This window comes from Phoenix dactylifera, unplaced genomic scaffold, assembly GCF_009389715.1.
Source record: "Phoenix dactylifera cultivar Barhee BC4 unplaced genomic scaffold, palm_55x_up_171113_PBpolish2nd_filt_p 000274F, whole genome shotgun sequence".
Classification (NCBI taxonomy): domain Eukaryota; kingdom Viridiplantae; phylum Streptophyta; class Magnoliopsida; order Arecales; family Arecaceae; genus Phoenix; species Phoenix dactylifera.
In genome coordinates, this window is record NW_024067759.1 from 424,538 (window position 1) to 437,163 (window position 12,626).

General features: G+C 42.4%; 2 protein-coding genes across 3 annotated transcripts; one reads left to right on the forward strand and one right to left on the reverse strand.

The window, feature by feature from the left end:
* The first annotated feature begins 753 nt into the window (after window positions 1-753).
* LOC103718063 (signal recognition particle receptor subunit alpha-like) lies at window positions 754-10,721 on the forward strand. 2 transcript variants are annotated; one of them, XM_008806706.4, is made up of 10 exons: window positions 754-856; window positions 968-1,968; window positions 8,453-8,537; window positions 8,638-8,733; window positions 8,840-8,992; window positions 9,108-9,215; window positions 9,741-9,860; window positions 9,972-10,097; window positions 10,255-10,338; window positions 10,426-10,721. In XM_008806706.4, the coding sequence occupies exons 2-10, from the start codon at window positions 998-1,000 to the stop codon at window positions 10,549-10,551; spliced, it is 1,869 nt and encodes a 622-aa protein (XP_008804928.2). In that variant the 5' UTR covers window positions 754-856; window positions 968-997; the 3' UTR covers window positions 10,552-10,721. The 2 variants fall into 2 exon arrangements, with proteins under 2 accessions (XP_008804928.2, XP_008804929.2); XM_008806707.4 differs by having other exon boundaries at window positions 760-856; window positions 958-1,968.
* On the reverse strand, window positions 6,742-7,440 carry LOC103718062 (3-hexulose-6-phosphate isomerase-like; the record flags this gene model as incomplete). The annotated part of the gene is made up of 1 exon (XM_008806705.3): window positions 6,742-7,440. A coding segment is annotated over one exon (516 nt), but the record flags the coding sequence as incomplete, so codon positions are not given.
* Window positions 10,722-12,626: the final 1,905 nt, after the last annotated feature.

Below are 12,626 nucleotides of genomic sequence, written 5' to 3' on the forward strand. Positions count from 1 at the left end.
AGACCTACTTTCTTTTATTGGATGAATTGGAATCTCCTGTGCCCCGTTTGGATATATAAGAGAGAAGATAAAAAGGGAGAAAGGAGGCGAGAGAAAAAAAAGGAAAAAGAAGAAAGAGAAACTCATGTCCAAGTGAAAAGAAAAGAAGAGAGTAGAAAAGAACCCGAGAAGAGGGGCGAAGAAGATTTTATTTTCTTCTATGGTCACTTTTGAAGAGATCGATAAGGGGGTTTGGAGAAAAATTACTTTGTCTAATTTTTCTTCTCCTCTCTCTTGACTTACTATTCAAACAAAAGATTTTAGTTCTCTTCCTTTTTTTCTTATCCTTAATTTCTATCAAATGAGAAAAATTTAATTTCTCTTCCAGGGAGTTTTACTCTCTCCTCTTTTTTCCTTTTCTCTTCTGTCCGATTTTTTCTTAATCCAATAGGAGCCTGGGAGACTACCAATTTTGCATTTGGCACCCTCAACCCTGGCAATTTATTTCCTCTCTCTCTCGGGTTATACAGTTGGCCGGATACTGGTGTTTCGGGCTTGGGCCGACTAGGGGGTTGATTATATCAGGTTGTAGGTCCGTTGGTTGGGTCAGGCTGGTCCAGATCGATGCCACGGTCCGACCCAACGGCGCCCCGACCCGGCCAACTTTGCATCCCTTTGGTCCCGGTGGCGTGCCGACCCGCAGCACCCGTTGCACTCAACGGTTCCGGTCCCTTTCCCATCCCTGCTCCTATAAATATCCCAACCCAAAAGAGTAAATGTTGAACCCGTCACCTCCCTCTTTGTCCATCTCCTCCCTCTTTCTATTTTCTTCTCTCTTTATTTTTCTAGGTTTTCTTCTAGGCGGGACTCAATCTAGGTATTATTCGCTTCTCTCAATCCCTGATCTCAAGAAATTAGGGTGGTCCCAATCCATATAATTCCTTCTATCTCCCTTTTCTTTTCGTTGATTTCTATTAGAATTTTCCAGTTCTTGGATCTGATCGAGTTTGGAGAAGAGATGTTGGAGCAGCTGCTGATCTTCACCCGGGGCGGGCTGATCCTGTGGACGTGCGGCAACGCCCTCAAGGGTTCCCCGATCGACACCCTCATCCGCTCCTGCCTCCTCGAGGAACGCTCCGCCGAGACCTCCTTCAGCTACGACGCCCCGGCCGGCGGTGCCGCCTACACCCTCAAGTGGGCCTTCCACAACGACCTCGACCTCGTCTTCGTCGCCGTCTACCAGCGGATTCTCCACCTCCTCTACGTCGACGATCTCCTCGCCGCCGTCCGGAGAGAGTTCTCGCAGATTTACGACCCCAAGCGCACGGCGTACGATGAATTCGATGAGATCTTCCGGCAGCTCCAGAAGGAAGCCGAGGCTCGCGCCGAGGAGATGAGGAAGTCGAAGCAGTCTAATCGGGCGTCTCTCGTGGCTGGGAAGAAGCAGGGGGCGGGCGCCGGCCAGAGGGCTGGGGGGCAGGGAAATGCGAAGCAGAAAGGTGGGAAAGCTGGTTCTGGTAAAGATGATGATGATGATGGTGAGTCGGGCAGAGGGCGTGGGTTATCGAACGGGCGGGAGAATGGAATCAAGGAGCCTTCTCGTGCCCGGAGTGTTGTTGTTAAAGGAAAAGACAACGGAGCCCCCGAAGTAGGGGCTTTCGATGTAAATAAACTACAGAGGCTGCGCCCAAAAGGTGGGAAGAAAACAGATACTGGTGGCTGGAGGGCTTCCAAGGCGGAGCCAAAAAAGATAGTAAAGAAAAATAGGGTTTGGGATGATTCACCTTCCGATTCGAGGCTGGATTTCACGGATCCAGTGGATGAGAAAGGGGATGAGATCGTAGATGTTGGGAAGACAGATCATGGAGAGAGCATGATGGACAAGGAGGAAATTGTGAGCAGCGACAGTGAGAGCGAGGAAGATGAGGAAGTGGAGAGTGCCAAGCCTGGCACCGAGAAGAAAGGGTGGTTCTCATCAATGTTTCAGAGGTAAGAGTTTGACTTCTATGTTACTCTCCGTGCTACGTGGCTGTATAGGTGGTTGTGTTGGTGTTGATTTATTGTTATGAGCTTAACATACAATGATTTCTTTGTAGGGGTGGAAATGGATTGGATCAACGTCTGCTGTGCCGGTACTGAGCTCGTACCCGTTGCCCGGCGGCACGGGTCGGTACAGCCCCGTACCGTGCCGGCCTAGTGCTGACACAGTAGAGACGGGGGAGAGGGAGAACGGAAAAGAGGAAGAGAGAGAGGGGCAGGGAGGGAGAGGGAGAAGAAGGAAGAGAGAGGCCGGACGGGGCCTATCGGTGGAAACCGGGTATCCTTCGTGCGGAGGAGGCGGAGGCGGGGCGCCGCCTTTTGTCCTCTGTTTCATTCGAAACGGAGCCTGGAGGGGCCCTTTTATTTTTGTGAATTTTAAATAAAAAATTAAGTGAAGTCGGCAATGAGTTTGCCGACTTTAACTTAAAATCCGCATAAATAAAAGAGCTTAGATGGGGTCCCTATTTCGAACAAAACAGGAAACTCTGCGGCGGAGGCTCCCCGGCCTCTGCCGGACGGCCTCTCTTTTCCTTTCTCTCCCTCTCCCTCCCTCCTCTGCTCTCTCTCTCTCTTTTCCTCCTTTTTCTTCTCCTTCTCCCCCTCCGGCGACGGGTCTCGATTTCAAGGACGGAACCGTCCCGGTACGGCTTGGGATGCTCTGAACCGGACGGTTCGGAGCAGTTTTGTCGACCATGGATTGGATGATACCCATTCAGATCCATGTTCATATCCGAATCTATCTAGATATGGCTACAAATTTTAACATTTGAACAATATCCATATCTATATTTGTGTTCATTAGAGAAAATCATATATGGATATGGATTATGGATAATGGAGACAAAAATATTTAATCCTTATCTGGATATGAGGCTTTGTTTGCAATCATATTTAGTCTCCTATAGCTCTCATAAATTCCAAAACAAAATAAACGGAAACATCAATATGTCTTTTCTTTCCATATGATGTCATCTTTCATTTGGTGAACTGCATCATTTTTTTAATTCAAAGTATGTTACTTGGAAAAATTATTAGGATCCACTAAGGGCTCATTTGGTTCGCGGGAAAAGAAGGGGGGAAAGTGTGGTCAACGGGAAAGTAATGAGATGCCTCTTGTTTGGTTGGAGTTTTCAAGGGAGAGAGATGGAAAAGTTGTATTCCCATAGAAATATGATTCCCACATTTCATGGGAAAGTCTTTCCCATGAGGCGGGAATCACTCCATGTTTATTTTTTTCCAAAAAGGCCCTTCAGCATTAAAGAGGCATTAAAGATCCAATTTTTATTAAGGGTATAATAGGAATTACACAACTTTTTCCGGAAAGTGGATGGTCAACCAAATATAAACACTCTGAAAATCTGTCACTTTTTCATGTTTAACCAAACATGCCAAAAGTACATTTTCAGGCATTCTCTTCGTAGGAATTTTCTTCGTAGGAATCATATTCCTAGGAGGAAAAATGCTTCCCGCGAACCAAATGAGCCCTAAAAAGTTAGGTGATTAGGTGAGTGCAGCTTTATCTTTGTCATTTTTATATGATCATTTGTTTTTGTTCGAGAAATTATAAAAGGGAGTTGTTGAGAGTAATATACCTATTTTCAGAAATAAAATATAAAGTAGAATATTATCCTATCCATAAAGTTTAGCCGTCTGAGTTGGGGACATTTGTGAATACCTGATTCATATCTCTGTCAGTTGAAAACACATAGGGCTCGTTTGGTTCGCGGGAAGCATTTTTCCTCCTAGGAATATGATTCCTGGGAAACAAATTCCTAGGAAGAGGATGCCTAGGAAAGTACTTTTGGCATGTTTGGTTAACCATGGGAAAGTGACAAATTTCCAAAGTGCTTATGTTTGGTTGGCAATCCACTTTCCTGGAAAAGTTATGTATAATTTCTATTATGCCCTTAATAAAAATTAGGTTTTTAATGCCTCTTTAATGCTTCTTTAATGCTGAAGGGCCTTTTTGGGAAAAAATAAAAATAAAGTGATTCCCGCCTCATGGGAAAGTAACTTTACCATGTTTCTCATAGGAAAGACTTTTCCATGAAATGTGGAAATCATATTCCCATGGGAATATAACTTTCCCATCTCTCTTCTTTGAAAACTCCAACCAAACAAGAGGCATCTCGTTACTTTCCCGTTGACCACACTTTTCCCCCTTCTTTTCCCGCGAACCAAACGAGCCCATATGATTGTAGCATATGATTATCAAGATGTTATTTAGGTCCTCTGCAAAGTGGAAACCAAACTTCCGTTTTGGGTTTGTTTGCCATACAAGATGGATCCTGAGCTTCTGAAACTCCTTCCCTATAGGTCTTTAGTGTTCTTCTTGTCTGGGTTCGCATTTCCAAATCTCAAAACCTGCCAAGTACGACAAGCTGGCCCAAAGTTGGAAACTTGGTTTCCACTTTGCAGTGGAGCTAAATCACATCCCATTTGATATTCATATCCGTATTTTTACTAGCCAAAATCAAATGGATATAGAAATTGATCTTGGTGATTCTTAGTCTCTTGCTTTTTTTTATATTGCTCAAATTGTTGATTTATGAAGCATTTAAAGGAGTTGGGTCTAATGAAGAAACAAGATGATTGAATTTTTGGACAATTGTAAAGTACTGATGAAGTGGGTGAAATATTAAGCAAGTTGCATTTGGGGTTTAAATTCATTATATGGAGAAGATGACTATAACCTTGGTCTCTTTTGATTTAGAAGTATAATGTTCCTTTTTTGAAGTAGTGTCTTAGGGGCTCATAGTATTTGCAAAGTATTGATGTCAACGGATTGGATCGTACTTTTAAACTGATTTTACTTCTTTTTGCTGAGAGTTAGGTTTAATCACATGTGGGGACTCTTAAAGAAAAGAAAAAAGGGTCTTCATTTTTCCATGTGTTAAAATGCAGCTTCATGCATAGGGAATGATGTAGAATTTGCTTCTTTGTTAAATTGAATATGTTGTGGGTTTCGCTCGTATGTAATTAGGTTATTTTCTATGCAAATTGGGGTGAATGAGAGAACTGTGTACCCTCATGTTTAAGTGGTGTTGCAAGTTTATTAAGTTGGGCGGCCTGCATAGGTAAACATGGTCTTACCATCTACATTTCATGTCGTTGGCTTGTATCTTGAGTTGAGATTGTTGCAACTACATAGTTGCTGCTAGGTTTGTAGAATAATAACAATAAGATATGAAATATGAAAAATTTTCTTATTGATTTATGTTGTTTAATCAATTAATGGTTCCTTTAGTTTACTTGATTTATTAACTAGGTACAGATGTTGTTTAATTTTAAATAACTTTTTATGTTATATTTGTGAAATTTATGTGAATGTTGGTTAATCAATGTTTGATATGGTTTGGTGTTGGTGTTCTTTCCTTTTGCTTGTTACCTATTACTATGATGAAACTATAACAAATGTGTTGTTACGTTAACCAACAAACCCTTTCCTCTTCATATGGTCAGCTTTTCTGATCAACGTATGGCTCGTAAAGTTTGCAAACACATTACTACCAGCTCTTAAGTAGATGTCAACCATTTATATTGGTGCCAAATGCCTAATCAAGGCAAGTTTGGGCTATGAAGCAAGTTGCAAGTTACACAAACATATCCTGTTTGTTATACAATTAAGCTCATGCAATTAGGGCAGAGGGCCTTAATAAAGCAGAAAAAATTTATGACACCTATTTTCATGTTATCCCCATTGATGTGTTGGCAAATATATATTGACACATATTCATATGTAGGATAGCTTGGGGTTGCTCAGTGAACACTTTACTATGGATAAATGCATGTTGTTGGTCATCAGATTAAAAATAAAGGATACCTGAAGCTAAACATGTATGATCAGATTTATATGCTAGCTAGAGATAGATTCAGGGCTTTGTTTGGAATGGAAATATGTATATGTAGGTCACTTGGACCTAGCATTATGTTATAAGGAGAATCGATGTAGGGCTCCATTGTCAAGCCTTTACAATTATAAAGAAGTATGATGAGCTTTATTATGTTGCACATGATTTGTAAAATGTAAATTATACTGAAACATCTTACTGACATTAGGCTTGTTAACGAGACGAGCCCGAGCCTCCCAGGCTCGGGCTCGGTACCGAGCTTGGTATTGGGCTCAAGCTCGGGCTTACTTGGCAAAGTAAAGGCTCAGGCTTGAGCTCGTAAAGCTCGTTTCAGTTACAAGCTCAAGCCCGAGCCCGAGCTCTCGGGAGCTCGGGCTCGGGCTCGATGAAAAGCTTGGGCCCATTTCAATTGTGCATGGCTTATCCACAAAATTGATTTGTATACCACAAAATGTCCAATATATTAGAATTACAGTCACATAAGATGAATAGTAAAAAGTATGTATCACAAGGATATAGTACATAAGAAATAATCAGAAGCATTAACCTTTGGACCTTTGGTACATTCTTTATTCAACCACTGCCACTCCCTTCACCCTGCTCTTCCTGGCGGCCCTCTCGGTGCTGCTCTCCACCAACCCCTCCTTCCCTGCGGCCATCTCCTTCCCCGCGGCCACCTCCGTCGCCGTTGACCCTTCCGTCGCCGGCGACGCCCTACCTCGGCCGCACCTTCCTGGGCCTCAAATCCGACCCCCTCCGCACCTGCCTCCACCTCCTCCTCCGCCAGGCGGCCGACCACTCCGCCCTCGTCCATGCCTACGCCGCCTACGCCCACTGCCTCAAGCTCAATAACTCCTGCCAGCTCTGCGCCTTCGAAGACCTCACCTCCTCCTCCTCCCTCGCCGCCCGCCTCGACTCTGTCCTCCCCTTCGATGAGGACTCCCTCCGCCCCCTCGAGAAGGAGGCTAAAGACCGCATCAAGTTCGCCCGCGCCCTCATCTCTGAATCCAAGGAGTCCTTCGACTGCTACTACCAACATTGTTTGCTGCTAAATCTATTCGAGGTTGGTATGGCGCGAGCAGAGGTGGGACGGTGCCTGGCCTAGCACTTCGGCCAGCCGCAGCACCACCATCTCGAACAGCATGAAAGGCGCCCCCGCCCCCTCGTACACGCTCCCCATCGGCAACCTCACCCCTAGCGAAGCTCCCGACTCCTCGCCGTCAGCCATGGTTTGGGCCGGGATGTACGCCACCGCGTTTGCGCTCCGGCACGCCATTCTCCCCGCCTCTGGCCGCGCGGTCAGCAGCGCCACGCGGGCCCCGGTGAACTTGGCCACACTGCAGATGGCGTCGATGGTGGAGAAGTTGCCGGGGCCGGCGGAGGCGAGGAGGTCGCCGGCCGAGACGGGAGGCGTGGTGACGTCGCCGACGACGTGGGCGGAGAGCCCGAGGTTCTCAGTGAGCCAGTATTCACTTTGACTCGAGAGAGGAGGGCTAGGAGTCTTGGTCCTCTTGGAGAGCTGGAGAGAAGGGCCTTGGCCGTTGGATGCAGGGTTTCCAAATGATCTCGACCGTCAAATTCTGAACTTAGTCACGAGCTCGTTTGGGCTCGTGAGCTGCTCGGACTCGAGCTCGGGCTTGGGCTCGGATTTAAACGAGCCTCATTTTGAGCTCGGGCTCATTTGACTAACGGGCCGAGCCCGAGCCGAGCTTTTATTGAGCCGTGCCCGAGCAACTCGGCCTGTTAACAGCCCTAACTGACATGTTAAAACTTAAAAGGGGTTTCGCCCTTAGAAGCAACCTTCAATTGATTGCGACATTTGGTCATGCTAATGTTAAGGTCATTTTGTGCTTCTAAGTTGCACTTTCAGTTTCTCCAGGATAATATGTTTAGCTTTTTTCAGGTTCATTGTCACATGATCATTGAGTTGCCTTTGGAGATCAAACTTAGATGACTTAAGGGAAATTTGAAAAAAAAAATGCGGAATTAAAGAGCATTGAGTTCATTGCCACGTGATCATTGAGTTGCCATTGGTACTGTCTTATTGAGACTTAACTTCTGATTTATCAGTACTAAAGAAACATTTTAATTTTATAAGACTAATGTACTTGATTCATATTTTGTAAAGGAAAAGAATTCTCTGTTTCTTGTTTTCATCTTTCACTTGATTTTTATGAAAAGGAAGATTCCAAATAACCATACCAGTTTGCCAATCTAAGAGAAAAATGTCTCATGTAGATTAAGTTACCTGTGAAAAATGTATGACCTCTTATTGCAGGATACCTCCTATTTTGGTTTAGTTAATGAGGTTTACATTCTCAACATTTTTCTGTTGCTATTTAATTAGTTGAATCATGAAAAATAGCAAGCAAGGTACGCCATCTCGGTCCTAGGCTCCGTACTGGTGCCAACCTATTACTGTGTCAGTATACCCTGTAAGGGGGCTAGTTCGGCATACTGAGTCTCGTATCAATTTATATAATATGCCCCATACCGCTTGGTTCGGTAAGGTATGGCATACCATGATAGCAAGCTTTTTGTACTAACAATTTTTTCTCGCCCTTATATATTCTTGAGTTCAGCATTGCAGGTAAAGCTGTTTTGGAGAAGGCGGATTTGAAACCAGCATTGAAAGCTCTTAAGGATAGGTTGATGACTAAAAATGTGGTACGTGTCTGGTCATCATATATTCTTGTTACATGACTAAGTACAAACGCTTATTCTGTTTTGAGTTCTGATGGAGTTACTAAGTTGTGACATTTTGCAGGCAGAGGAAATAGCTGAGAAGCTTTGTGAATCAGTAGCAGCTAGTCTTGAAGGGAAAAAGCTGGGATCTTTCACAAGAGTTTCCTCAACCGTCCAGGTTTGTCAATAACATTCCTTTTTGTTATATATAATTAGTTGTCAACTGTATTCTGCTTTCGTGTGCACTTCGCAAATTCTGTCTTATTGTTGCATAAATACTACAGACAGCAATGGAGGAGGCTCTTCTTCGCATTTTGACTCCGAAACGTTCCATTGACATTTTGAGAGATGTACATGCTGCCAAAGAGCAAGGAAAACCATATGTTATTGTTTTTGTTGGTGTCAATGGAGTTGGTAAATCTACCAATCTTGCCAAGGTTAAAATAAATTTTTCTTTTCTTTTTTATTTTTTTTCTTAAGGATGCAACTGAGATCAGTTTGGATAAGCTGAAATGCTTAGTTCACCTGTTTTCTCTTACCTACAATGCGCAGGTTGCATACTGGCTCGTACAGCATAATGTCAGTGTCATGATGGCAGCTTGTGATACATTTAGGTCAGGTGCTGTTGAGCAGCTCCGTACGCATGCACGCAGACTCCAGGTATGACTCTTAACATCCTTTTCACTTGTCATAATCACATCTTTTTGATGGTATATGTCTGAAATGTTGTGTGTTTAGCATTAAACATGAAAAAAGTTGCAGCTTTCTGTCCAAAAGGTGAGTGCACATATTGCTCTACATCTTTCTGAATGTTAGATCAAACAATAATATTTCAGCCTAGTCATGCCAAAGGATCACAATTGTTCCTTAAGCATACTGCAGGTAGGGTGCTTAATTTGCTTTTTGGCATGAGTATACCAAAATCATCTGTCATGTGACCATTCAATTGAATATAAAATATCTCCAACTTGCGATGGTGTGTAGTACTTTATTCAGAGAGCACTTTAGGTATGTTGTGATTACAATTTTGGTGTCTACAACTCTCTATGTGTTAAATAGGTATCTGATAAATATCTACAAAAGAAAAATAGTTGGTTGGGATTTCCAGTATAAGATGCATGTTTCCAACTTGTAAGTCTTGCTGTCTGCTGAGCGTCATCAATGATAATTGAAAATTCTCTGCAGGTACCTATATTTGAGAAAGGTTATGAAAAAGATCCAGCGATTGTAGCAAGAGAAGCTATTCAGGAGGCCAGTCGTAATAATTCAGATGTTGTTCTTGTTGATACAGCTGGCCGCATGCAGGTAAAGAGAGATTGCGATGTGTTTTTTTTTTTTTTACTTTTTTCCTTTTTCCCCTATATCCATCTTCTGACTACTATTTTTGCTTTTCTTTGTAAACACATAACATGTCAGGACAATGAACCACTGATGAGAGCACTCTCCAAGCTCATCAATCTCAACAACCCAGATTTAGTTCTTTTTGTTGGAGAAGCATTGGTTGGAAATGATGCTGTTGATCAACTATCAAAGTTTAACCAGGTACTGAGCTTCTCATGGTTAACTGATTCTAGTTTTTCTTAGAAGGATGCAAAATATCATGCAAGAGTACCTATTGAAGAGGGAAGAAAATTGTTTGTTGTGTTTCGCATTACTGTTCGGCTGTTTCAGTAATCACTTGATGTAAACCCTTGTGCAGAAATTGGCAGACCTATCAACAGTTCCTAATGCTAGGTTGATCGATGGCATCCTGCTTACCAAGTTTGATACAATCGATGATAAGGTTATAAGCTGTTAGGGGTTGAAGTTCCCTTTACAATGAAAATATCCATTTTCTTTTCTTTTTATCTCACTGGTAAATTTCTTGCAGGTTGGTGCAGCCCTTTCCATGGTTTACATTTCTGGAGCTCCTGTAATGTTTGTTGGCTGTGGTCAGTCCTATACAGACCTCAAGAAGCTCAATGTCAAGTCCATTGTGAAAACTCTTCTGAAGTGAATTCTGTTCCACACTCTCACATGACTGCCTGTTACTTCTTTGCGAACTTAAATCCCCCATGACCTCATCGTCTTGACTTTGGAAGTGAATCAGTTTACTGTTGTTTAAATTCGTGCATTGATTTATCTTTTGTTATAATGTGTTCTCTGTTTAAATTTTGCTCTAGTTAATCAGGTGTTTGCAAAAACCAAAAGAAATCTGTTGGTAAATGCCTAGTTCTAGTTGCTACATATTGTAATGGCAAGGAGAGGATTATATCTGCATTATAAATGATAGTAGTTGGTAGTAGACCAAATCAACTTGTTTCTGGAAGTAGGTTGAGACCATTAAACTTACCTCAGGATGTCAAAATCATTTGTTGGTGCCTTTCTAATCGAGATCAGTCAACTATATCTGGTTTAGGCACATCTCCTCCTTCACACATAGAAATCAGTTTGGTGACTGCAAAACTATGTTCCTGAGATCACAGCCAGTAATTTTCAGGGTTTCTTGTTATTTGTTAAATGTTTCCTACCATTATTTTTGAATGGCTGCTGCTTGATGGTTTCCTCTCAATATACTCTTAGGTAAAATCTCATTGCTGATATTGAGCCCTATAAGATCTGCAAAATGTAGCTGCCATATGATGATATAAAATAATTTGGTACTTAAATCCTTATACTGTGGCAATATTTCATAGCAGCTCCCCAGAAATTCATTATGTACACCCTCCATACAATGAATATGAACTAGTGTCATCATGTTCTAGTATTTATTTTTCTGTCTAGTGATGTTCCTAAATCCTGATGTTCTTTCTTTTTTTCTTTTTTCTTTTTTTTGTTGCTTAAAACAGGTGCTTCATACAGTACGTGAGTGAATATACCCAATAAGATCAAAATACAGTAACTCACGGAGTGCCAATGGCAACTCCCCCTCCTCCGACCAAAGGGCATACCCCGAGTGGTGGGCCACTTAGGCAGCTACCCAATCGGCTGCCCCGTTGGCCTCCCTGAGAATCCTGATGTTCTTCAGCATCACGTGTTGGAGCCCATGTTGAGGACCTCTTGATGTCCTCACTGGGGATGCAAACTAACAAACTAATCCATGAATTGGCTTTGGTTAACTAGCTCCATCAGTCTAGAAACACACATGCTCTTAAAGATTCACCACCAAAAAAAAAAAAAAAAAAGCTTATTTAACATTTTCAGGGAGGATGCATTGATGTTGGTGATGCGCTGGGTAAATGACAGCTTTTCAGGATATTAAGCAAAAAGTTCTCCCATTCGTTAGTTATATAAGTTCTTTTTTAGTTCAAATAACTATCGCAGAGGAGCATCAAGAAAGCTCATTACTCCTCGAGAGTTACAGATTGTGAAGGTGAGCAAAATCTATACAAATTTATTAGTAAAAGCAATATGATGTAGTGCTACTCTATTCGTAGAAAATACACAATTTAGCATCTCTGAGCAAGACTGCAGCGTCTAATGGTTATTCAATCCTGAAAACCACCATCTCCAAAACCGAAAACTGTCTTTGGCTTTCAACAGGGGCCACGCGTGCCCGAAGCAGGAAAAGAAACGAATGATAACAATTCGCGAAATAAAATAAAAAAACTTTCGAGAGAAATGACATAAGCCATATTAGGGTCACAATCAGCTTAACATGAACATGTTAGATAAAAAATGTTTAGTTTGATTTCAATTTTTAGGTTGCAGATAATGTATTCATAGCTTTGAGCCGTTAAGACGGCTATTATTATAGGTGCAGAATGGGACACTATTCAACGTTACAGATGAACGAAAGTAGAACCAACTGCATTTGCCCGTGCAAAAATCCTCACTAATGTGGGAAAATCGGATATTCAAATTATGGTAAATTCATGGACACAAGTTGTGCAACCAATAAGGTTGGGCGACTAAACAAACACCCAGGTAGCGAAAGTGAACCAATTCGGAAAGGTTGAATGAAGGGGTGGTCTTTTTGCTGTCCCCATTGCTGAACCTATCGCAGGACACTGACAAGTGCTTGCACCAAACACAGCGCTAGTTCTCGAAAGGTCATCAACTTCGTGATTGTTTCTAGCTGTGCTGTGGGTG